Below are 25,107 nucleotides of genomic sequence, written 5' to 3'. Positions count from 1 at the left end.
CCTACACACATACAGCACACACACACACACAGCACACACATACAGCACCCACACACACACAGCACCCACACACACATATAGCACCCCCACACACACAGCACACATACAGCACACACACAGCACCCACACCCACATACAGCACCCACACACATACAGCACACACACACACACACAGCACCCTTACACACACACACACACACACACACACAAACAGCGCCCTTACACACACACACACACAGCGCCCTTACACGCACACACGCACACACACACACATACACAGCAGTGTGTGTGTGTATAAATAAATATATATATATATATATATACACACATACATATACACGCGGTGTGTGTTTGTGCTTTAGGGTGCACACCCTAATGCAATAGGCTGCGCACGCCTATGTCTGCCTGTGTGTGTCTGTGTGTATGACTGTCTGCGTGTGTGTGTGTGTATGACTGTCTGCCTCTGTGTGTGTCTGTGTGTATGACTGTGTGTGTGTCTGTGTGTATTACTGTCTGCCTCTGTGTGTGTCTGTGTGTATTACTGTCTGTATGACTGACTGCCTCTGTGTGTGTCTGTGTGTATTACTGTCTGTGTCTGTGTGTATGACTGACTGTCTGCCTTTGTGTGTCTGTGTGTGTGTGTGTGTGTGTATGACTGTCTGCCTGTGTGTGTGTGTGTGTGTATGGCCGTCTGACTGTGTGTGTGTCACATACAACCAATACACGCATATCACACACTGTTAATACACCCATTACAAATATCACACATAGCATACATATCACACACAGTCATCACACCTACTATCACATACACAGACAACACAAACATTACAGCATACATGGATGACGGGGGGGGGGGCGCTGTGAAGATTTTTCGCACAGGGCGTCTAAATGCCTAAGGCCGGCCCTGCACCTATATTAATGGTCTTATGTACAATGGTCGGGAATTCTCTTTAAAACACTTATTTATTCATATTACTTTCTAAGCATTCATGTTTTATATTGATTTTAAACGAAAACCACGTATGAATTATGCTTGTCCATCCTGGTTATTTGAGGTTCCTAAAGTCCCCATCTCCTTTGAATATTAATAATATAAATAATAATAATAATAATAATAACAACTGTACAATTTATTCAGAATATAAAACTGTATTGTACTTTTACGTACAAATATTTGATTAGTTAAAGGGAAATTGTCACTTCACAAGATTTTTAGGTTTTTATGGTTCCTTATCTCTATACTAACATATATGCATTTGTGATATGTGAAATTGAATATTAAATGTAGAAATCTATACCTCTTTATCCTACATCTTGGAGTCTCCATCTTAGCTCCATGTCAATCATTGTTGTAAACATTGTGGTTCACACCTGACAGTCATAGAAACATAGAATGTGACGGGAGATAATAACCATTCTGCCCATCTAGTCTTCTCAATATTTTGAAATACTTTTAATTAGTCCCTGGCCTTATCTTCAGTCTAGGATAGCCTTATACCTATCCCACGCATGCTTAAACTCCCTCGCTGTGTTAACCTCTACCACTTCAGCTGGAAGGCTATTCCATGCATCCACTACCCTCTCAGTAAAGTAATACTTCCTGATATTATTTTTAAACCTTTGCCCCTCTAATTTAAAACAATGCATCTTGTTGTGGTAGTTTTTCTTCTTTTAAATATAGTCCCCTCCTTTACTGTGTTGATTCCCTTTATGTATTTAAATGTTTCTATCATATCCTCCTGTCTGGTCTTTCCTCCAAGCTATATATGTTAAGATCCTTTAACCTTTCCTGGTAAGTTTTATCCTGCAATCCATGAACCAGTTTAGTAGCCCTTCTCTGAACTCTTTCTAGAGTATCAATATTCTTCTGAAGATACGGTCTCCAGTACTCCGTACAATACTCCAAGTGAGGTCTCACCAGTGTTCTGTGCAATGGCCTGAGCACTTCTCTCTTTCTACTGCTAATACCTCTCCCTATGCAACCAAGCATTCTGCTAGCATTTCCAGCTGCTCTTTTACATTGTCTTCCTACCTTTAAGTCATCTGAAATAATTACTCCTAAATCCCTTTCATCAGATGTTGAGGTTAGTAGGGTATCAAATATCCTATACTCTGCCTTGTGTTTTTATGTCCAAGGTGCATTATCTTGCACGTATCCACATTAAATGTCAGTTGCCACAGCTCTGACCATTTTTCTAGTTTACCTAAATCATTTACAATTTGGCTAATCCCTCCTGGAACATCAACACTGTTACATATCTTAGTATCATACGCAAAAAGACATACCTTACAATCAAAACCTTCTGCAATATCACTACTAAAAATATTAAAGAGAATGGGTCCAAGTACAGATCCCTGAGGTACCCCACTGGTAACTAGACCTGGCTTCCAATATACTCCGTTGACACCAACCCTCTGTTGCCTGTCATTTAGCCACTGCCTAACCCATTCAAAAATATTGGAATCCAAACTTAAAGGGACACTATAGTCACCTGAACAACTTTAGCTTAATGAAGCAGTTTTGGTGTATAGAACATGCCCCTGCAGCCTCACTGCTCAATCCTCTGCCATTTAGGAGTTAAATCCCTTTGTTTATGAACCATAGTCACACCTCCCTGGGTGTGACTTGCACAGCCTTCTATAAACACTTCCTGTAAAGAGAGCCCTATTTAGGCTTTCTTTGTTGCAAGTTCTGTTTAATTAAGATTTCCTTATCCCCTGCTATGTTAATAGCTTGCTAGACCCTGCAAGAGCCTCCTGTATGTGATTAAAGTTTAATTTAGAGATTGAGATACAATTATTTAAGGTAAATTGCATCTGTTTGAAAGTGAAACCAGTTTTGTTTTTTTTCATGCAGGCTCTGTCAATCCTAGTCAGGGGAGGTGTGGTTAGGGCTGCATAAACAGAAACAAAATTATTTAACTCCTAAATGACAGTGAATTGAGCAGTGAAATTGCAGGGGAATGATCTATACACTAAAACTGCTTTATTTAGCTAAAGTAATGTAGGTGACTATAGTGTTCCTTTAAAGATTGCAGTTTATTGATGAGCCTTCTGTGTGTCAAAAGCCTTACTGAAATCTAGGTAAGCAATGTCTACTGCACCACCCTGATCTATTATTTAAGTTACCCAATCAAAAAAATCAATACAATTAGTTTGGCATGATCTCCCTGAAGTTGTCTTTGATCTTGAAATCCTATCCTTTAACATGGTTTCCATCACTTTCCCCACAACTGAAGTAAGACTTACTGGCCTATAGTTGCCCGACTGCTCCCTACTACCTTTCTTGTGAATGGGTACAACATTTGCTATTTTCCAATCGGCTGGGACTACTCCTGTTAACAATGATTGGTTAAATAATTCTGTAAATAGTTTTGCTAGTACACCACTAAGTTATTTTAATAACTTTGGGTGTATTGCATCAGGCCCTATCGACTTAATTGTCTTTACTTTTGACAGTTGAAATAGAACCTCTTCCTCTGTAAACTCACATTTTGACTCATTTGTCCCTTTTCCTAACTGAGGCCCCTCTCCTTCATGTTCATCTGTAAATACTGAACAAAAATATTCATTGAGGCAATCAGCTAGACCTTTTTCCTCTTCTACATACCTACCTTATTTTGTTTTTAATCTAACTAATCCTTGTTTTACTTTCCTTTTCTTATTTATGTATCTAAAAACGTTTATCCCCTTTATTTACTGACTGTGCTATTTTCTCTTGTGTGAGTGCTTTGAAGGATCTTATAACTTGCTTAGCCTCTTTTTGCCTACTCTTATAGATCTGTCTGTCAGCATAGCGAAAACATACAGAAAAGAGGAGAAACAAAACAATGTTTCTAACTCTTCTCTTCATTTGCAATGTTTACCCTGGCTTTATCTTTTCTGGACTGGTTTATGATGTAGTTTGCTAAATATTTAAAGGGACACTGTAGGCTCATTGAAGTGGTCTGGGTGCTGTGTCCCTTTTGCACTTAGTCCTGCAATGTTAAACATTGCAGTTCCAGAGAAACGGCAATGTTTACATTGCAGCAATAAGCCTGCCCTCAGTGGCTGAATACCAGACAACCACTATGCTTTCCTATAGGGAAGTCTAATGCGCACGCATCATTTGCCGTGCATGCGCAGGAGACCCCGCTCAACGAGGGACGGAGGAGGGAATCCAAACTGACTTTTGGTCTGGTATCTGATGCTGGAAGTCCTCATGCCTGCAGTGTCAGATTTTCCCCCATAGGAAAGCATTAATTCAATGCTTTCCTATAGGGAGGTCTAATGCGCGCACATCATTTGCCGCATCGCGGGACGGAGGAGGGGGGCGGTGCTTCGACCCAGTTCCGGGGGACATCGGCGCTGGGATAAGGTAAGTAAATAAAGGGTTTTTAACCCTTTATTTACCGCGAGGGAGAGGGTATTCTCGGCACTACAGAATCCCTTTAATAGAAATGTAAAATCAAACTAAAAGTAACATGAAAATGTAGACAAGTTATAAGCGATTTACAATGTTTTTTTATTTTTTATTTAATTCAACTATGTACATTTTAGAGAAATGACAGTTCCACTTTAAAAATATTTTAAAATATGTTCCAGCAAGAAATATATATATTTTTTTATTTATTGTGTCATTTAGGACCTTTTCAAATAATATTGTAGGAAATGGATTAGCTATGTAGCAAATCCAATCAATTGTGTAAACTCTGTAGAGTATCAAATTATATTTTCATATTTAATGATAAAGTTATTACACTACGTCAACACTTTGAACTTCACAAGTACATTTGACCTCGGTAAAATTATATCAGTATCCTCACTCACAGCAGGGCACATTCCATTGTGTAGGAATATGTAATAGATTTAATAATCCCTCCCTTTCCAATTATAGCATAGAGGCTCTCCAGAGCCCATTATAATCTTAATGAATAAAACTCTTTTAATCTGACTTCTGGAAATCAATTAGACATGCCTGGCAGGTCCAGATAGATCTATTGATTTTTCTCTCTCCCCAGGAAAAAAAAAAGGCAAGGGGTGGTTAAAAGCAGATTATTATGGCAAAGTTCAAAAACTATACCTTCATTCTTTAAGTAGTTTAATTCCTTTACTCTGTGAGCCAATATTAAAATGATTTATCTATTAAGTATTTCATATTAGAAACTATTAAAAAGTAGAAATTGCTAATGCTTTCTTCTAAGGGTTACAATTCGAAAGCTTTCCGATATAATTAGTAACAATAATAGTAATTATCTGTACTTTATGGTAACTGATCGTGAAAGCTACTGGCCATGTGATATACTAGCAATACTGACAAGTTTAATAAAGCAGTGTTTTCAATACGTGATCTCTTTGGTATTCTTAGTATGTAGCTCTTACTATTCAATAATATTTTTTTTTTGCACAATTTTATTTATAACATACAAAATACAATATGCATTAAAGTAGGCACCTGTTATCATAATCAAAATGGAGAAACTAACAAAAAGAAATACAAAGGTTGAAAAATATTGCATGGTTAGCAGTAATTAAAATGTATTAAATGCATTAAAAGTCCATCAATTACATTTTATCTCTGACATGGAATATACATATGGTATGAATATTTTGTGTCCAATGTAATTTAATACATACGTCATATATTGTATATAAAGAGTAAAAATAAAACAATTCCCACTGCATTTTTGAAGCGGGAAGTTTCAAATTATTATGCAATTTCAATCTCTTGTGGTTAATTGAGATGAACACATTTTAAGTTATAATTAACACATTTTGGCAGAATTCAAGTTTAATATTACATTCTTGGTTCTGATCAATGGATTGGCATTCATGCTCCAAAATTACTAATTACATTGTACCAATAACTATGTCTGTATGTGTGTTTTGCAAATCATGAATGGTGGCAGAATCATTAATAATGGAGCGTTTATCTTGAAGGGGAAATTAATTACTGACTTGACGCACACAAAGGAAAAAAATCAAAGAGGCCTAATGTAAATGGTGATTACTTTTCCAAATATGCTGCTATCGATATTGTAAAAAGACTGAAAAATGTTAAACTGAAAGTGCACTCACTCAATCATTTGGATTAATTATGCTTAGTTGTAGACTCCTTCACAAACAAGTTCTTTGTATTATTAAAACCAGCTTCAATTTGAACTATTTAACTTAGAGTTGATCTGTTGGATAAAACAAAAATAGAGGGGAACTCTGGACATTTCGCATTGTTCTTTCTTCAAACCCAACACAACTTTGTGGATATACCTGTGCAGTAACATGTATATGGGCCCTAATATTGTGTATTTACTGTGCTGCATCACAGTTGCAAATAAACAATATTCTAATTTTTTTCAGTATAAAATGATTTTTTTTTATTTCAACTAATGAACTGAGAAAACTCTTTAACTAGTAATATGAATCAATAAGGAATAAGGAAAAAATATAAAAAAAACTTATAAATGTCTTATTTTCTTTGTATCAAATCGTTAACATTAAAAAATATATATATTAAAATAGAAAATCAAACAAAAATGCAGTTGAATTAATGTGTATATTATCCGTGAATGTAACAGATATGGGTAATCTCGTTTTCCTGCTGCTTGATTGTGTCTGATAAATTACATATTGTCAACATTTAGGGGACAGGTTTAAAGAACTAAAACAACAGAAGGATTTCAAGTGCATTAAACTATGCCCTTTTCACGTTTACTATTTTAAGACTTATTGAGGTAGTGGTGTAGTTTAGCATGCTTAATAATTTGTCTAATTTAACTAAATAACGCATTCAGTGTGAGCTTAAAGTGGATTTTGTCACTTAACTGCTTCACAACAGAGTTATTTTGCTAAAAATTAATATACCATATATTTGAAACATAGGATGCATAGCTAGCACATAAACAGAACAAAAACATCAGGTTAGTTCATAACTATCCAATGGTGATTATAAAAAATAAAATTCTGTAAATTAAGTTTAATATTTCTTTTTTTTTTTTTTTTTTCATCGTTTAACAGAGTGGATTTGATTTATATTATTTCGATTAAAATCACCAGTCGGTAAGACTCATTTTAAAAATGTGTTCTTGCTGGTTATATTATAATCTTTAATTTTTGAAAACAATGAAGATTTCATATATAGAATAATAACTTTTCAAATTAGTTTGACGGTTATATCAGAACTGAGTTTGTTATATACTATTAGAAATACATAGATAATGATAAAAGCGAACATATTTCAGTCTAATACGTTAATTATTCACATTTGGATAATAACATTATAACATCATACCTATTCATGTATTTGCTTAAACATCAATATTTGTTAACTAAATGACACAATAAAACACCTAAATGGTACACTTCCCTCAGATTCAGAGCTCTGACATCAATCCCAAAATATAAGTAATAGATATAGTTATTAGAAAACATGGGAGTTAACAAGATATATAAAAATCTACCATTTTTATTTGTCCCCATAGGGTTATATAAATTAGTTAAGGCAGACTCACAACATCATGTATTACAATACACCACTGTGATGTAGAACTAATAAAAAAGAACACATTTCATTCAAAATACTCTTTGAAGCTTGAACCTTGATACTGTTGCTGATCCTTTTTTTAGTTCTACATAACAATGGCGTATTGTAATACATGGTGTCGTGAGTTCACCTTAACTAATTTATATAACCCCTACGGAGTTGAACAAAATTATGAAATTTTATGTATCTTGTGGAGGCCAATGTTCTTTATTTTCAATTAACTGAAGTGGTTAAACAAAATATCTTTAAGAAAACGTAAAGTGTAATGGTTCTGCAATGGTCCTCTTACGTGGGTCCCCACCACTCGCCAAACCTTCTCTGATTCGGGGTGATGTGCATCTGGCTGCAGCACTGCAGGAGCCAGATGATTATCCGGCTGGTAATTCACTGGCTGAGAGCATCAGCTGAGTGCCTCAGCCTATCAATGACCCTGTGTGAATAGGCCCAAATTGACCTTTGACAATATCTTAACCCCTTAAGGACGGAGCCAAATGTACATGTTGTGAACGAAACAAAATGTAAACAAAACCTGGCATTTGCACTATATGTCTGTCCAACCGTAATTCACCTCTTTCATATTAAATGCACCCCCCTTATTATATATCATTTTATTCAGGGGAAACAGGGCTTTCATTTCATATCAAATATTTAGCTATGAAACATAATTTAATATGAAAAAAATGGGAGAAAATAAGATTGTTTTTATTTTTTTAGTTCTACATGACATTTTAACCCCTTAAGGACAGAGCTTCATAAGCTTGTCTTTCACTTAATGACAACTGCATTTTTTGCATTTTTTGCTATTTGCGTTCAACTGCAATTTGCTTTTTACTAATTCATTGCACCGACACATATTATATACCGTTTTTTAAAGGACAGAAAGGGCTTTAATTTGATGTAACACATATATATATAAATGCTTATTTATTATTAAAAAAATACAGAAATATGCAAAAAAATGAATTTTTGTGTGTTTTTTTTACAGTTTTTGCAATAATAATGTGTACATAATTAGTGCAGGTTAAGGAAAGTAATTAAAAATAAATTCATTTAGTTGTTCTGAATTACAGAATATATAATGTGTCTGGGATTGTAAGTTTTTTTTTGGTAGTTACAGGTCACAAAGCACAAGGAGTAAAATAAACTTTTTATGTGGAGCGATTTTAGAATTTGGTATGTTTGTCTTGTAAGCCTAATAGCCATAAAAGAAAACAAAATTGCCACACAAAAGTATATATTTATATAAAGTAGACACCACAGGCTATTTACCTAAGGTTGTTTTGACACTTTCTACGTAGCCATTTTACCGCCAACCTCTGCTAAATATTGGAGTAAAATTGTGTTTTTTGGGGGTTTTCACACACAAACTTATAACAAGGAACTTCTCATGTGTATTTTGTAAAGTTGGTGTGTGCTATTCCTGTACAAAGTTTTATTATGTGTTCAGTTACTTCTGCTGAGTACAACGGTACCCCCATTGTATGTCTTTGGCACTATTTTGTGAAGCTACAGTGCCATATAGGAGACCTGTCCTTTTCAGTATTCACAGTAGAATTTTGAGAGACGGATTTAATGAGCCTATGCTTCCATTTGGGGTATTATAACAGTCTGTCTGTTCGAAAAAAAAACCCAAAGGCCTACCATTTGTAAAAGTAGACACTCCAGGGTATCTCATAAGGTGCATATTGTGCCTTAACATGCCCCCATTTTTTTACCATTACATGCCAAAGTATGTGGTAAAAAATAATTTTGGGCATTTTTTACATACGGATTGCATTTTTGCTGGGCATTTTGTATATTTCACATGTGCCACTAAGTTCAAACCCCCCAAATTATGTTCAGCTAAGTCTTCTGAGTAAAATGACACCCCCATTGTATGTCTTTGGCACTAGTTCGTGAAGCTACAGTGCCATATAGGAGACCTGTCCTTTTCAGTACTCACAGTAGAATTTTGAGAGACGGATTTAATGAGCCTATGCTTCCATTTGGGGCATTATAACAGTTTGACTGTTCAAAAAAAACCCACAAAGGCCTACCATTTGTAAAAGTAGACACTCCAGGGTATCTCATAAGGTGCATATTGTGCCTTAACATGCCCCCATTTTTTCACCAATAGTTGCCAAAGTATGTGGTATAAAATAATTTTGTGCATTTTTTACATATGGATTGCATTTGTGCTGGGCATTTTGTATATTTCACATGTGCCACTAAGTTCAAACCCCCCAAATTATGTTCAGCTAAGTCTTCTGAGTACAACGGTACCCCCATTGTATGTCTTTGGCACTAGTTCGTGAAGCTACAGTGCCATATAGGAGACCTGTCCTTTTCAGTACTCACAGTAGAATTTTGAGAGACGGATTTAATGAGCCTATGCTTCCATTTGGGGTATTATAACAGTTTGACTGTTCAAAAAAAACCCACAAAGGCCTACCATTTGTAAAAGTAGACACTCCAGGGTATCTCATAAGGTGCATATTGTGCCTTAACATGCCCCCATTTTTTCACCAATAGATGCCAAAGTATGTGGTAAAAAATAATTTTGTGCGTTTTTTACATATGGATTGCATTTGTGCTGGGCATTTTGTATATTTCACATGTGCCACTAAGTTCATACCCCCCAAATTATGTTCAGCTAAGTCTTCTGAGTAAAATGACACCCCTATTGTATGTCTTTGGGACTATTTTGTGAAGCTACAGTGCCATATAGGAGACCAAGCCATATCAGTTTTTACCGAACTTTGAATTTTGACGCTGGGCCTATGTGCAATTTCCAAGCATCTTAGCAGGTATTAAATTCAAACTACCCCACAAAGGCCTACCATTTCTTAAAGTAGACACCCCAGGGTATTTCAAAAGGTATATTCTAAACCTTAGTGTAGGATAATTTTTTTGTTAGTTTGTACCAAGTCTCGTTGCAATTAGCATTTTTGTCTGCCTTTTTGACACACACTTGGAGATGTTACTGTATATTTTGCTATCCTTATGTGTGCTATGGCAGTATAACAGCCAATATGTTGCTCAGCTATGTCATCTTAGTGCAACGATACCCACATGTGTACCTTTTTCATGGTTATGTGGATGTTGAAGGGGCACATTGGAGACCATGTCATATGAGTTTTTACCAAACTTTGAATTTTGACGCTGGGCCTATGTGCAATTTCCAAGCATCTTAGCAGGTATTAAATTCAAACTACCCCACAAAGGCCTACCATTTCTTAAAGTAGACACCCCAGGGTATTTCAAAAGGTATATTCTAAACCTTAGTGTAGGATCATTTTTTTGTTAGTTTGTACCAAGTCTAGTTGCAATTAGCATTTTTTCTGCCTTTTTGACACACACTTGGAGATGTTACTGTATATTTTGCTATCCTTATGTGTGCTACGGCAGTATAACACCTAATATGTTGCTCAGCTATGCCATCTTAGTGCAATGATACCCCCATATACAGAATAGTTGGGGTAAACTTATCCGGGGGTAGTACACAGTCATCTGCGTCCCGGGCAAAGCTGTCATGGATTCCGAAACCAAAACACAGACAGACCACAAAGAGAGAGAACACAGAGAGAGAAACTTGTAATACCGGTCCTTAGAATGGCTGGGCTATACAAGCAGAGAATTGTCAAGGTACAAGCCGAGGTCAAAGGAGTAAAGAGAAACGGAACAACGATAGGACAAGCCGAGGTCAAGGATCAGAGAAGACAGGATAAACGGTAGACAAAGCCAAGATTCGGTAACCAATCAGACAGATGACTAAAAATCACACCCCAAAACTGGTCTACTTATTCGGCCTGGGTGTGAAAAATTTTAAAACAATGGCCAATACATAGGCCGGGCTGAGAGGGGCAATCAGGGCAGTAATAGCTGGTCTCAACTCTTACGCCCCTCTTGTAACACACCCTGCACCTTTTCTGGGGGTTTTGTTTTTTAGGGGTTGGTGGAATCTTAAAGCAGAAGTGACCTGCCTCCATTCTTCTGCTAGGCTCCACTGATGGTCTCCTTGTGTGGCATTCTAGCAGCTTAGAAATTAGCTCCAACTGGAAAGAAAGAAAAGTGCTTTTCAGCCCAGCATTTGCCTTTTTAAAAATAACAAAGGCATTGTGGATTGCCATCTGCATCAGGTATATGCCCACTTTTTTATACCATGCCCTGGTCTTTCTCATGATCAAATATGGCTGCATCAGTTGATCGGACAGGTCAACGCCCCCCATATGCCGATTATATTGACGTATGCAGACTGGCACCCGTTTATATTCGTCTCTGCCACGAACTGCGACCCTCCGAGTGTTTTCACCATGGATGGTGGTTAAGATGAAAACATCCTTTTTATCCCTGTACTTGAGTGCCAGCAGTTCATTCTGGCAGAGAGCTGCTGTTTCCCCCCTTTTCATTTTTTTGTTCGCTAGAGCCTTTGGGAAACCTGTGCGACTCTTCCGAATAGTGCCACAGGCCACGGTCTCGAAGCAATACAACATTTGTAACAGTGGGATGCTATTATAAAAGTTATCGATGTATAGATGATAACCTTTATTAAGTAGTGGCATTATTAAGTCCCAGACAATTTTTCCACTTGTCCCTACTGTATCTGGGCAACCTGGGGGATCAAGGTGGCTATCCCTTCCTTCGTATACACGGAAGGTGTATACGTAGCCACTGCCACTTTCACATAGTTTATAAAATTTGATCCCATATCGGGATCTTTTGGATGGGATATATTGTCTAAACCCCAGTCTTCCCTTAAACTTCATTAGGGACTCGTCAATGGAAATGTTTTTATTGGGGGTATATATAGCGGCAAATTTACTGTTAAAGTGGGCAATTAAAGGGCGTAGTTTGTAAAGAAGATCATACTGCGGATCACCTTTTGGGGGGCACTTGTTGTTATCACTAAAGTGCATAAATCTTAGTATGTCTTCATATCTTTCCCTTGTCATTGTCTCGGCAAAAATAGGAGTATTGCAAATAGGATGTTTAGCCCAATACATCCTAATTGTGGGCTTTTTAATTAGCCCCATTAACATGGTCAGTGCCCAGAATTGTTTAAATTCTGGCACACTGGTTGGGTACCATCTCTCTTTCCTAGAGATAAGAGAGTCTGGATTGCGTGCCAGATATTGCTCCGCATAGAGATTAGTCTGGGTGACTATCTCCCCAAAAATCTCATCCCCCAAGAACAGCTGCATAACATCCAGCGCACTATAGGCAGACAGGTCCACCTGTATGCCAGGATTGCCTGTAAACACTGGGATGTCTGGGGAAAAATTATTAGGGGGTACCCAGTCATCTGCGCCATGGTCAGCATTAGGGGAATCGTCGATTTCTCCTGATGGTCCTGCAGTATCTGGCACATAGTCCATGTCCCCTGCATCCCCTGCGTCACTCCCTGCTTCACTCTCTGAGGCAGTGTCAGTCGCCTCTGAGTCTGCCGCTAACAGGGCATAAGCCTCCTCCGCGCTATACTTTCTAAACATTGTTAATACAGCTAACACAGCTAACAAAACTCTAACAAAAAATTTTTTTTTATTTTTTTATTTTTTTTTTTATTCCCTAATTCCCACTAAATTCCACCCACCAAAATAACTAAATCACAAATTAATAAAATCAAATAATAAAATTTAACCCCTTAGGGTTACAAAAAAACTAAAAATTAACCCTTGAAAGTAAAAAAAAAAAATAGATCACAGTAGAGTACTGTGACCTGTATATTGATCACTGCTAGCAGTGATCAAGCAGCAGGGAAAGGGTTAATTTTTTTTTTAACTCCAGAAAAGTGAATTTTATACTTAAGTATAACTCTGCAATAAATCAGGGACACAATGTAGCACCGATCCGTCTCTCTCCACTTCACAAACCCACACGAGGTGGAGGGAGGCGGATCAGATATCCCAGCAGCATTGTGACCGCTGTGACTGGCTGTCACAGCGATCACATGGGCTGGGATATCCGGATTTGCTGCTGCTGGTCTGCCCCTGACTCGGAGGGACCCAGCAACAGCATTAACCCCGCGATCGCCGGCACTGCGCGATCGCGGCGTTAATTTTAACGCGTGACGGACGAGGTCCGTCACTCGTCATTAACGCATTCCCCTGAGTGACGGACCTCGTCCGTCACTCGTCGTTAAGGGGTTAACTGTAAATGTCATAATACTGTTTGCTTTTACTGCAATAAAATACACATATTTGTATTCAGCAAAGTCTCATGTGTAAAACAGTACCCCCTATGTACAGGTGTTATGGTGTTTTGGGAAGTTACAGGGTCAAATATAGCGTGTTACATTTGAAATTGAAATTCGCCAGATTGGTTACGTTGCCTTTGAGACTGTATAGTAGCCCAGGAAATAAATTTACACCCATAATGGCATACCATTTGCAATAGTAGACAACCCAAGGTATTGCAAATGGGGTATGTCCAGTCTTTTTTAGTAGCCATTTGGTCACAAACACTGGCCAAATTTAGCGTTAGTATTTGTTTGTGTGTGAAAAATGCAAAAAACGCCAATTTTGGCCAGTGTTTGTGACTAAGTGGCTACTAAAAAGACTGGACATACCCCATTTGCAATACCTTGGGTTGTCTACTATTGCAAATAGTATGCCATCATAGGGGTAATTTTCATTCTTGGGCTACCATAGGGTCATAAGGGCAACGTAAGCAATCTGGCGAATTTTAATGTGAAAAAAATGAATCACAAGCCTTATATTTGACGCTGTAATTTTTGAAAACACCATAAAACCTGTACACGAGGGGTACTGTAATATATATTAATATCACAATACAGTTAGAATGAAATAAAACATATCTATATATTTTTTAATATTTTATTTTTAATTATTTTTTTTTTACGTATTTACATATTTTTTTATATTATATATACATATATATAACAATAATTATATATATATTTAATCAGTATCTGTCTACGTGTAATTTGATATTAATATATATACATATATATATAATTATTAATATTAAAATACACCTAGACAGTGTATGTGTGTGTGTATATGTGTATATATATATATACTTAGATCAAATATATATATGATCTAAGTATATATATATATATTTTTTACACTTATTTAACTTATTTTAATTGTATTTCCAGCCAGCAGGGGGACTAACTGTCATTACAGTTAGTCCCCCTGCTGGCATTGCTGCAGCCAGCTATCCCGGCCTCACTCTCACATGGCCCGGGGGGGCTGAAGAGGACGGAGGTGCCGTGGGGGGCTCCCTGGGAGTCCCCCCAACCGCGATCGCCGGCGTGGGATCGCCGGCGACCGGGTTAGTAACAAAAAAACGGAGGGCGTACAATTACGTCCTGCGGCGTTTAGAGCCGCTTTAAAAAGGATGTAATTGTACGCCCTCCGGTCTTAAGGGGTTAATATGTGTAGAGTTTCATATTAAAAAACTGCACAGACTCCAAGTACCATTACCACTTGAAATCACTGAAGTAGCCATGGTGTTGGGAGTAAACCTTTAAAATGACACTCTAGGCACCCAGGCCACCTCATCTCACTGAAGTGGTCTCAGTGCAGTGTACCTGTCATTTTAACCCTGCCATGTAAAACACTGCAATATTTACACACGTGACGCCACTACATGAGCTTCAACGGCACTGAGTAAAACTCGATCACATGAGACGGAAGCCCCATAGGAGAGCACTGATACAATGCTTTCCTTTGGGAAAGTTTGAATGCATGCATAGCTCTCACGTGCATGTACACTAGGTCCTTATTGCTCCTCTATGAGGAGCATTGGATTGGACATAGGAGGTGGAGAGGTAGCCTTGGTGCTGGAAAAAGGTGAGTAAAACTTCTTTATTTAACATATTAATGTACACGAAGGGGGGAGTATTTGAATATAAGTAGGGAAATGGACTGTATAGCATTCCTTTCAGGTAAGGTGTTCATTGCGTGTACACAGATTTGCAGAACATCAATGGGATTTAAGACCCGTTTCTGAACTTCGTATGTTCGTTTTATTACTTTTTTTGCTGTGAATAAGTGCATGTTATCTCTTCAGACACAAGTTCAATTCATTTGTATTAATTGGATTAATTTACCAACAAAATAAATATGCATGAGTAAACAGTATCATGCTGCAAAAATATCCCTGTTTCATGCTGACTAAACTTTGGTTTATATTGTATCCTAAATAGTAAACTATCTTTAGATAGGTTTTCCCCCCAATGAATATTCCCACCATTGAGATCTAGTTGTTTTTGTTATTGGTGGAAATGGTCAATTCCAGCATTAATAAAAAAAAAAAAAATGAAAATGAAGCCATTGTAAAAAAAAGGCACTTTTATAGTGCAGACACAGTTGCACCAAACAAGACCTGCTGTTTTTTTAAACAATGACTCCAAAATATAGAAATAATGGCTGCTGCATGAGAAAGAGTAGGTACAGTTACATCAAGCAACATTACTAAACAGGGCTTTGCAGACTGGTGTTGTTTGAAAAGCTGTACTCAGGAGAAGCAATCAGTGACGGCTGATGACAGATTTAGATAATAATAACAAAGTATTTAACCAGGAAAGGTGCATTCAGATTACTCTGGTTTTCAAGTACGTCCTGGGGATGTTACCTAAGCCCAACATCGAGAGGTTGTTACTATTACCCAATTTAATGGTACTCATTTTATATACCTCGGAAGGATGAAGGGCTGAGTCACCTCTGCCACGATTTGAACCTGCGACCCAAAGGTTGAATAGATTCTACTGATGATGCATTAGTCCACTGATTTGAACCTGTGACCTAAGGGTTGAATAGATTCTACTGATGATGCATTAGTCCACTGAGCTAATAAAATGTAATACTTAATGCTTCAACAGACTCATCCCCATTAATGAATCTGGATGAATCAGTGGAGGATAACATTGTAGAATATTTTTCAGTTACTGAAAGCCTTCAGACCCTTCTAGAATTAAATCGTACATGAAATGAACTACACTGGGACAGACAGAATATTGGATTTTATGTTGCCTGAATTTAATATGCCCATCCTATTGGACCATATATGAACTTGCTCACTAAGCATAATAAACATTTTAGATATTAGGGATACTTATTTAAAAAAAACAACAACATATTTCTGGTATGCTTTCTCCTTGTTGTCCAGCCTCAGTCCAACTTTTACACATGCTATTATCTCCCATGAGACACACAGTCGGGCTGATTTCTCTGGAGATTGCTATGCACAGCCCTGTCCACAAAACTTTGAATGAATCAGTTAATAGACTGATAGCTGCATTATAGCATTTTAGTTGTGGCTAAACTACATTCAATACACAGCCAGACAGGGTTTTATGGAAACGGAAAAAAAGTATTACAATTGTCTGCACAGAAAACTCCTAATTAAAAAAATAGACTTGAGGATAGAGAATGGACAATAATTAAACTGTACCTGGAAACACACAGTTCTGGGATTAGGGCACATATTTCCAAAGGGCACACAATGCTGGAGTTTGTGGAATACCCTTTCATCAAACACACACAGTGCTCAAATGTGAGACACATTTCAAGAAGGCACACAGAGTTGCTACTGGAAGACACATTATCAGCAGACACACATAGTGTTGCTATTGAAAAACTTTGTTTTTTCATTCTGGCAGCCACAGTTCAAATATTGTATGGGCATAAAATATTTTTGTATTATAATTTTTGATAAATCAGACAAAAACACACATTTGCCTCAATTTAATTTGTTTGATTCAGAATCAGAAATTATTTACTTCTATTACAAAAAAAACCTTTTCAAATGACTAATTTACAGAATTCACCATGAAATTCAAAGGGAAAGTTTGAAGATAAATCATTTAAAGTAATTTTTCTAACACAATGTAGACATTTCTGATTCTATTGAAATAAATTAAAGGGACACTATAGTCATCCAGACCACTTCAGCTCAATGAAGTGGTCTGGGTGCCAGGTCACCTAGGTTTTAACCCTTCAGATGTAAACATAGCAGTTTCAGAGAAACTGCTATGTTTACATTGCAGGGTTAATCCAGCCTCTAGTGGCTGTCTTCCTGACAGCCGCTAGAGGCGCTCCTGCGAAGCTGGATGCAAAATATGCAGAGGGGGGCTCACTGGGCTCCCAGGTGAGTACCTATACCACGATCGCCGGCGGGGGATTGCCAGCGACCAGGTAAGTACAAAGGACGACTTGGGAGTTCAATGCTGCCCTCCGGCGTTTAGAGCCGGTTCCTTAAGGACGGCATAGAGCGCCCGCCGTCCTTAAGGGGTTAAAGACTGTAAGGTCCTCTTCAACCTATAGTTCATGTAAGTTTTCTTGTAATTGTCCTATTTATAGTTAAATCCCTCCTCTCATAATATTGTAAAGCGCTACGGAATCTGTTGGCGCTATATAAATGGCAATAATAATAACAATTAACAAGGAAGGGCAATCTTTTAAGCCCAAATAGCCACTCTGGCAAAAGTAGAGTTGGACTTTTTGGCCTAAAATTTGCAAGTGCTTGGCAATTACTGACAATTACAGGTTTAGTAAATAATGTTGACAGTGTTCTTTTTCTCCCACACTGTGCACTCTTGACAGGCAAAGACATGTCTTTACTAAAATAAAACTAAAGCTCTCTCTATTTTGTAGTCTTTTTGTATCATTTTTGTATGGATGTAATTCTTCATTTGTTTTTGAGTCTTGCTTAGAGTAGATAATTCTACAGTTGATAACTGCAACCCATATTTTTGCAAGTCTGACACTACTATTTTTTGTTTACTTAGTCTCCGTGCTCCTTTTAATGTCCATGATGTGCATCTCTTAAACCCTCATATGAATACCAATGTTGTTTTAAAACATATTAAATACCTAAAATAACATTAGTACTAAGTATTGTGCAATCCTAAGTGGAATTCAAAACATAGCTCTATAAGATAATTTATTCAAATAAATATATATTCAAATAACATAACGATGGAGAATTAATTACCTATGCAATGTTTAGTGAATATTCCCCTGGACATACAGAGCTATAAATATATACAGTAACCTAAGGATGTATTGCATACTAAGACGTGGATTTAATAACATATTTATTCTGTAGCAACAGATATATGTGCAAGCTTCCCTTGATGGCTCTTTTGGTGAGAAATGGCAAGGAAATCGAGGTGAAGAACAACTTTAGCTTAATGAAGCAGTTTTGGTGTATAGAACATGCCCCTGCAGGCTGCAGCCTCACTGCTCAATCCTCTGCCATTTAGGAGTTAAATCCCATTGTTTATAAACCCTAGTCACACCTCCCTGCATGTGACTTGCACAGCCTTCCATAAACACTTCCTGTAAAGAGAACCCTATTTAGGCTTTCTTTATTGCAAGTTCTGTTTAATTAAGATTTTCTTATCCCCTGCAAGAGCCTCCTGTATGTGATTAAAGTTCAATTTAGAGATTGAGATACAATTTTTTAAGGTAAATTACATCTGTTTGAAAGTGAAACCAGTTTTTTTTTTCATGCAGGCTCTGTCAATCATAGCCAGGGGAGGTGTGGCTAGGGCTGCATAAACGGAAACAAAGTGATTTAACTCCTAAATGACAGTGAATTGAGCAGTGCAATTGCAGGGGAATTATCTATACACGTGCTAGACATGCGCAGTAGATTTTCTTGTAATACATAATGTTATATGAGAAATTATACTTTTTGCACTGCACATCTATGATTGGTTGATTTTGTCTCCTGTTGGATACACCACTATGAAAACTGTGTTTGTTTCATATATACGCTGTACCCGCATTAAAAAAGCCATTATTATTTTTCTGGAACTTCATAATCACTGGTCTGCATTAATTGTACACAAAGATTAAAGGACCACTATAGGCACCCAGACCACTTCAGCTCAATGAAGTGGTCTGGGTGCCAGGTCCATCTAGGATTAACCATGCTTGCTGTAAACATAGCAGTTTCAGAGAAACTGCTATGTTTACTTTAGGGTTAATCCAGCCTCTAGTGGCTGTCTCATTGACAGCCGCTAGAGGCGCTTCCGCACTTCTCACTGTGATTTTCACAGTGAGAAGATGCCAGCGTCCATAGGAAAGCATTGAGAATGCGCGCGTGGCTCTTGCCGCGCATGCACATTCAGCCCATGACATCAGAAGAGGGGGGAAGTCCCCAGCGCTGAGGGAGCCCGGCGCTGGAGAAAGGTGAGTGTTTAACCCCCTTCCTCCTCTTTCAGCCCGGCGGGAGTGGGACCCTGAAGGTGGGGGCACCCTCAGGGCACTATAGTGCCAGGAAAATGAGTTTGTTTTCCTGGCACTATAGTGGTCCGTTAAGGAAAGCAGGATATGTTACGGCATAAGTCCATGGCAGCTTAAGGGTTACAGACCCAGGAAAATTCTTGGAGCCTAACACATAACCTATTGATGATCTCAAAGAAAATGCTTTCCATGATTTACATCTACAGGTCATGTCTGAATATGCATATTTATGATATTATTTTAACTTAAAACACAAGCAAATCAACACAGTAAAGGAGGAGACTATATTTAAAAGAAGAAAAACTACCACAACAAGAGGACATAGTCTTAAATAAGAGGGACAAAGGTTTAAAATTAATATCAGGAAGTATTACTTTACTGAGAGGGTAGTGGTTGCATGGAATAGCCTTCCAGCTGAAGTGGTAGAGGTTAACACAGTAAAGGAGTTTAAGCATGCATGGGATAGGCATAAGCCTATCCTAACTATAAGATAAGGCCCAGGACTAATGAAAGCATTTAGAAAATTGGGCAGACTAGATGGGCCGAATGGTTCTTATCTGCCGTCACATTCTATGTTTCTATGTTCTATGTTTCTATGTTTCTATGAATAAATATCAGTGACAAACAATGATGGATTTGGTAAATAACAAACAGAATATTAGTAATGATATATGTACCAATGATTATACCTGTAAAGGCAAGTTACTATTTCGCTTAGAAGGACATTAAAGAAGAAAACATATTGCTTATTTTAATGATCATAAAACAGTTATGCTTTGCTAACCTAATAAGTATACAACATTCCTAAATAGAGGTATGCAGAATTTACGTTATATTCTTATTTGATAAACTGTTGCTCTCTGAGTAAGCACATTGCCATGGGACCACAGTCATACGGCAAGATAGAATTTGAAAGTTATACAAATGCTTCACGTAGGCACTTATAGCCATGGTTACCATGGAAATGTACAGCTGTAGAAAGTATGGTATCACTTTCAACTACCTTAGAGTACATGTTAAACACTTAGAAGGAAATTCAACCTGTTGTCACTATGAGAAACACAATTAAAGTAAAATATGACTATACGTATACAAAAATGTTTTGATTTCATTTTCTAGTAGTTATAAGCAAATGATACTTTGTACTTTTATCACATGAACAGTACATTGAAAAACTAAGTAATAGTCCTTTTTATTTTACTGGCCATGCAAGACTGGCACTTTATTATTGAACTATATAAAATCACTTATATGCCAACAGATATACCGTATACATTTTCATTTTGTAATGAGTATATTTTTAATATAGGGACATGAAACTTATTTTGATGCCTGAAATATATTTTGCTGTTATTGCTTTTGTTACAAAATAAAGCATAACATGTATATGGAACAGTGGAGGTATACCTATCACATGCATACAAAGCAAATCAGCAACAAAATGGATGGATTGCTATGTACACACACACATATATATGTATATATTCAGTATATTATATATATATATATATATATATATATATATATATATATACATATATATATATATATATATATATATATATATATATATATATATATATATATATATATATATATATATATCAGGAGTAGGATAGTAGAAACTGAGCAGCATCCATTCCCTAGAATTCCCTATATAATTAACATAGAAATGTGTACAAATACACAGTTTGTGAAATACAATAAGTGTGACAAAAAAAATATGACAAAAAACGTTCAAATACTTTACTTCTGTATGTTACACAAAAGGTCCCCGCTGGCATTTTAGGGAATGCAGAGTCCTAAAATACCAGCAAAAGAGAATGTTAGGATTATATAAGGCCCACATGTATCAGATTATGTTTCATACCTAAAACTACAAATCTTAGGCTACACTTGCGTATAGGTAAGCTATTCATATACCCTGAAATGTGCTCATACACTAACTCTACCAACACCCATTATGCCCAGTTACAAGTGGAATAGAGCAAATTGCCAACATTTTAATTTATTTTTGCATTGGATAGGATTTCAAACATTTGTGAAACAGAATAAGTAACACAGCATCATCTGTGGTTACATGAATTGTCCATAATCTAATATCCAAAAACTATTTTCATAATTACTATATTTTGACATTGTTTAATTAACAAGAAAACTATATATTTTCTAGTTGAAAAAAAATTGTGTAACATATAGTATGTATTAATCATATTTGACTACCATAAAGACTACCATTCAGTAAAATTATTTCAATGTTGATCATTTGGTCTTTCCTTAAATGTAATTCAGGTCAATTCATTCTGCTGTATTTTGTAACCTGAAATGTCCTGGTTACGTATCTGATGCATGACACCCTAGGGGTTACATCACAACTATGAAGAGTGAATCTATGCCTAGTTTATGGATTTGACTTGGCGTTTATTTCTCTTTAATTTTGTTTTTAGAATTTTAAACTGCCAAGGAATAACAGAGCTGTTGATTATTGTTGTTTGTTTTTTAAGCATGAATAGCTATTTTAGTTTTTGTTTGGTTAAATTTATATCACTTGTACAGTTTTGAAACCTTAATGAACTAAACATCTCTATAGAGAATTGGTTAGGCCAGATCCCATGCCACAGTTTGACATTACATTACATACTAAACATTACTAGGGACTATATTAATTTTTGAGACAGCCACTAATAGAATAATTTGCAGAAGAACCAGTGCGGCCTTGAAAACAGGTGAGTAGGCATCTATGACCTTCAGTTTCTCTATGAGAAGCCTTTTGACTCATTTTTCTTGTCACTGACCAGTGACCACAGTAAAATCTTTAAATTCCACACTGCATTGCTATGTGATTTCTGTCACTAAAGCATTAGGTAACCAGTTGGGGAAAATGGCTCAATGCCAAAAAAAAAAAATAAAAAAAAAATACACAATACAATATAAACACAAAAAAATACAACCATTTACAAATTGCAACAAAAAATGGAGTGTTATGTACTTTTTGAAATGATTGTGTGGAGTCACACAATTAAACACAACTCAACACACTCATACACACTGCAAGCTTAATTTGAGCCAGATTAATTATTAAAGAAAAGTATAAATCACACACCACTATAAAATCAAGTCAAGTTACAGTATGTATATTAAAACACACACACACACACACACACACACACACACACACACACACACACACACACACACACACCATAGTATGAGTAATATCACTGCTTGCTGCTCATATCTTTCCATAGCACAGCCTTAATCATTCAACTAAGCACAGCAAAAAAAAAAATGCATTTTAGAATTTTCTAGATATATCACCACACTACCATAAATAAAATGTAGTTGTCCCCCATTAAATGCCTTCCCTTTACATTGATGCCTAAAGCAATGCTGTTTTTGTACCTCCCCTTAGAAATGGCAAGCAATATTCGTAATATTTGCATTTTAAACACATTTTGAACCATCCTAGCCACTGCTATGGCTGGCACACCGGCTGCAGCCCCTTCTTATTTGCAACATTAACACAGATCACTGTATCAGACACTGTCTAGAAAAGGATATGTTGTTTCTCATGCAAAAAGCATTCCTGGATTCTGGTAATATATGGAACAGAAATTAAAGATAAAACCAATACTGTTTTATTTGGATTTGTGTTTTCACTTACCTCCACAAAATAAAAGCAGGGGAGCAGGGTGACACTGTCTTTAGTAATTTTCATCCTCTGTCTTTCTTTTGCAGACATGGTTTTTCTTTTATCAGAAGAATCCTTTCTTTCAGCCAGACAGATTCAAAATGATCTTCTATTTGCAAGCCTGAAGCTCAGTGCTGAATGTGATGTACCATTCCCTAGTGCCACCTATGGAGTGTGCAGCAACATTCAGTGTTTTTCTCTTGCAGCAATTCAAGTTCCCACACAGTCAGAGAAAATTATTCATTAGGGTTTACAGAAACAGTAATGGCTTCCACAGGAAACACACACACACACACACACACACTATTTGCTCGGCACTAGCTCCCAATAAGCAGCTATTCATTTAAACATTGGAATTCTTCACAGCTTATTGTCCGTAGGTCTGACGTCAACAGAGCTCCAGAAAAAAAAAAAAATCACTCTGGTTTAATGTGCTTGGATACAGCTTCTCCAATCTGATCTAGCTTTCCACTTGACAGATGATGTAAAACATGTCATTCAGGAATAGAGAGTATGCTAGGTCATAGGGACAATGCCAGGAGCCGACATTCCTTTCAGTGTCCTGTGCTTGGGGTTCTGAATCATGATGTTTCCCCCTGTATCTTTATGTGTGTGAAGAATAATAATATTTCAACTTAGTAGATCCAGAACTATGTATTTTGTTAGTATTCTATTATCAATTAACAAAATATAATGAAAGTATCAATATATATATATATATATATATATATATATATATATATATATATATATATATATTATTTTAGATGAAGCCAAACGCTTCACACGTTTGTAAGTAATACTGTTTTCTTTTTCATTTTGTTCTATGCTCCAGAAGTATCTCTCTGTGGGACCCTCAACAGGTTTCCAGTACCCTCCTTTCTTAGTCTCAATGACTGAGAGTCATAGCAGTACTGTTTTTTTCTGTCTCATGCTCAGTCAGTACTCACTCCTCTCACGTTATCTAAGCATTCCCTCCCCTCATGTATCTCAGTAGACTAACAGTACCTCCCTCCAACTCCATATACCAAGCATCCCCACATCAACTCAAACTACACTCACTCTCATCCCTCTGCTCTAACACCCTTTCCCTTCATCGCAGCACACATTCCTCCCTTTAGACATGCACATCAGTTTCTTCATCTCCACCATCCATTAAATATACTTTTCCTATATCTTTCATTCATCTCAGCACCTGTTGCCATGCTACCTCAGCCTACCTGTCATTCTGTCTACCACACAATATTCCTTTTTGGATTTCCTTTTCCCAGCATCCTATTCCATGCATCCCAGTAGTGGATGCATGGAATAGCCTTCCAGCTGAAGTGGTAGAGGTTAACACAGTAAAGGAGTTTAAGCATGCGTGGGATAGGCATAAGGCTATCCTAACTATAAGATAAGGCCAGGGACTAATGAAAGTATTTAGAAAATTGGGCAGACTAGATGGGCCGAATGGTTCTTATCTGCCGTCACATTCTGTTTCTATTTAGAGGGGCAAAGGTTTAAAAATAATACCAGGAAGTATTACTTTACTGAGAGGGTAGTGGATCCCTCATTATCCTTCTTATTTAGAAGCTGCCCCAGTCTCAACACCTATTCCCATAATCATAGCTCACATTCCTCATGGCACCCACTCCCTGCCTCATTAATATTCCCTGCTTCCATAAGCCTACCCATAATTATGCAATTCACTT

At 36.9% G+C, this 25,107-nt stretch overlaps 1 protein-coding gene across 1 annotated transcript in view; it reads right to left on the bottom strand.

The window, feature by feature from the left end:
* PLPPR4 (phospholipid phosphatase related 4) overlaps positions 1-23,806 on the bottom strand; it is a 99,696-nt gene extending 75,890 nt beyond the window's left edge. The window contains exon 1 of the mRNA XM_063428345.1: positions 23,387-23,806. Within this exon, the coding sequence (XP_063284415.1) occupies positions 23,387-23,464 (78 nt within the window). The 5' untranslated portion in view covers positions 23,465-23,806. The remainder of the gene's footprint in view (positions 1-23,386) is intronic.
* Positions 23,807-25,107: the final 1,301 nt, after the last annotated feature.

The sequence above is a fragment of the Pelobates fuscus genome, chromosome 7, assembly GCF_036172605.1.
Source record: "Pelobates fuscus isolate aPelFus1 chromosome 7, aPelFus1.pri, whole genome shotgun sequence".
Classification (NCBI taxonomy): domain Eukaryota; kingdom Metazoa; phylum Chordata; class Amphibia; order Anura; family Pelobatidae; genus Pelobates; species Pelobates fuscus.
Note: the sequence above shows the minus strand (reverse complement) of the source record. Positions and strands in the feature narration are given on the sequence as shown.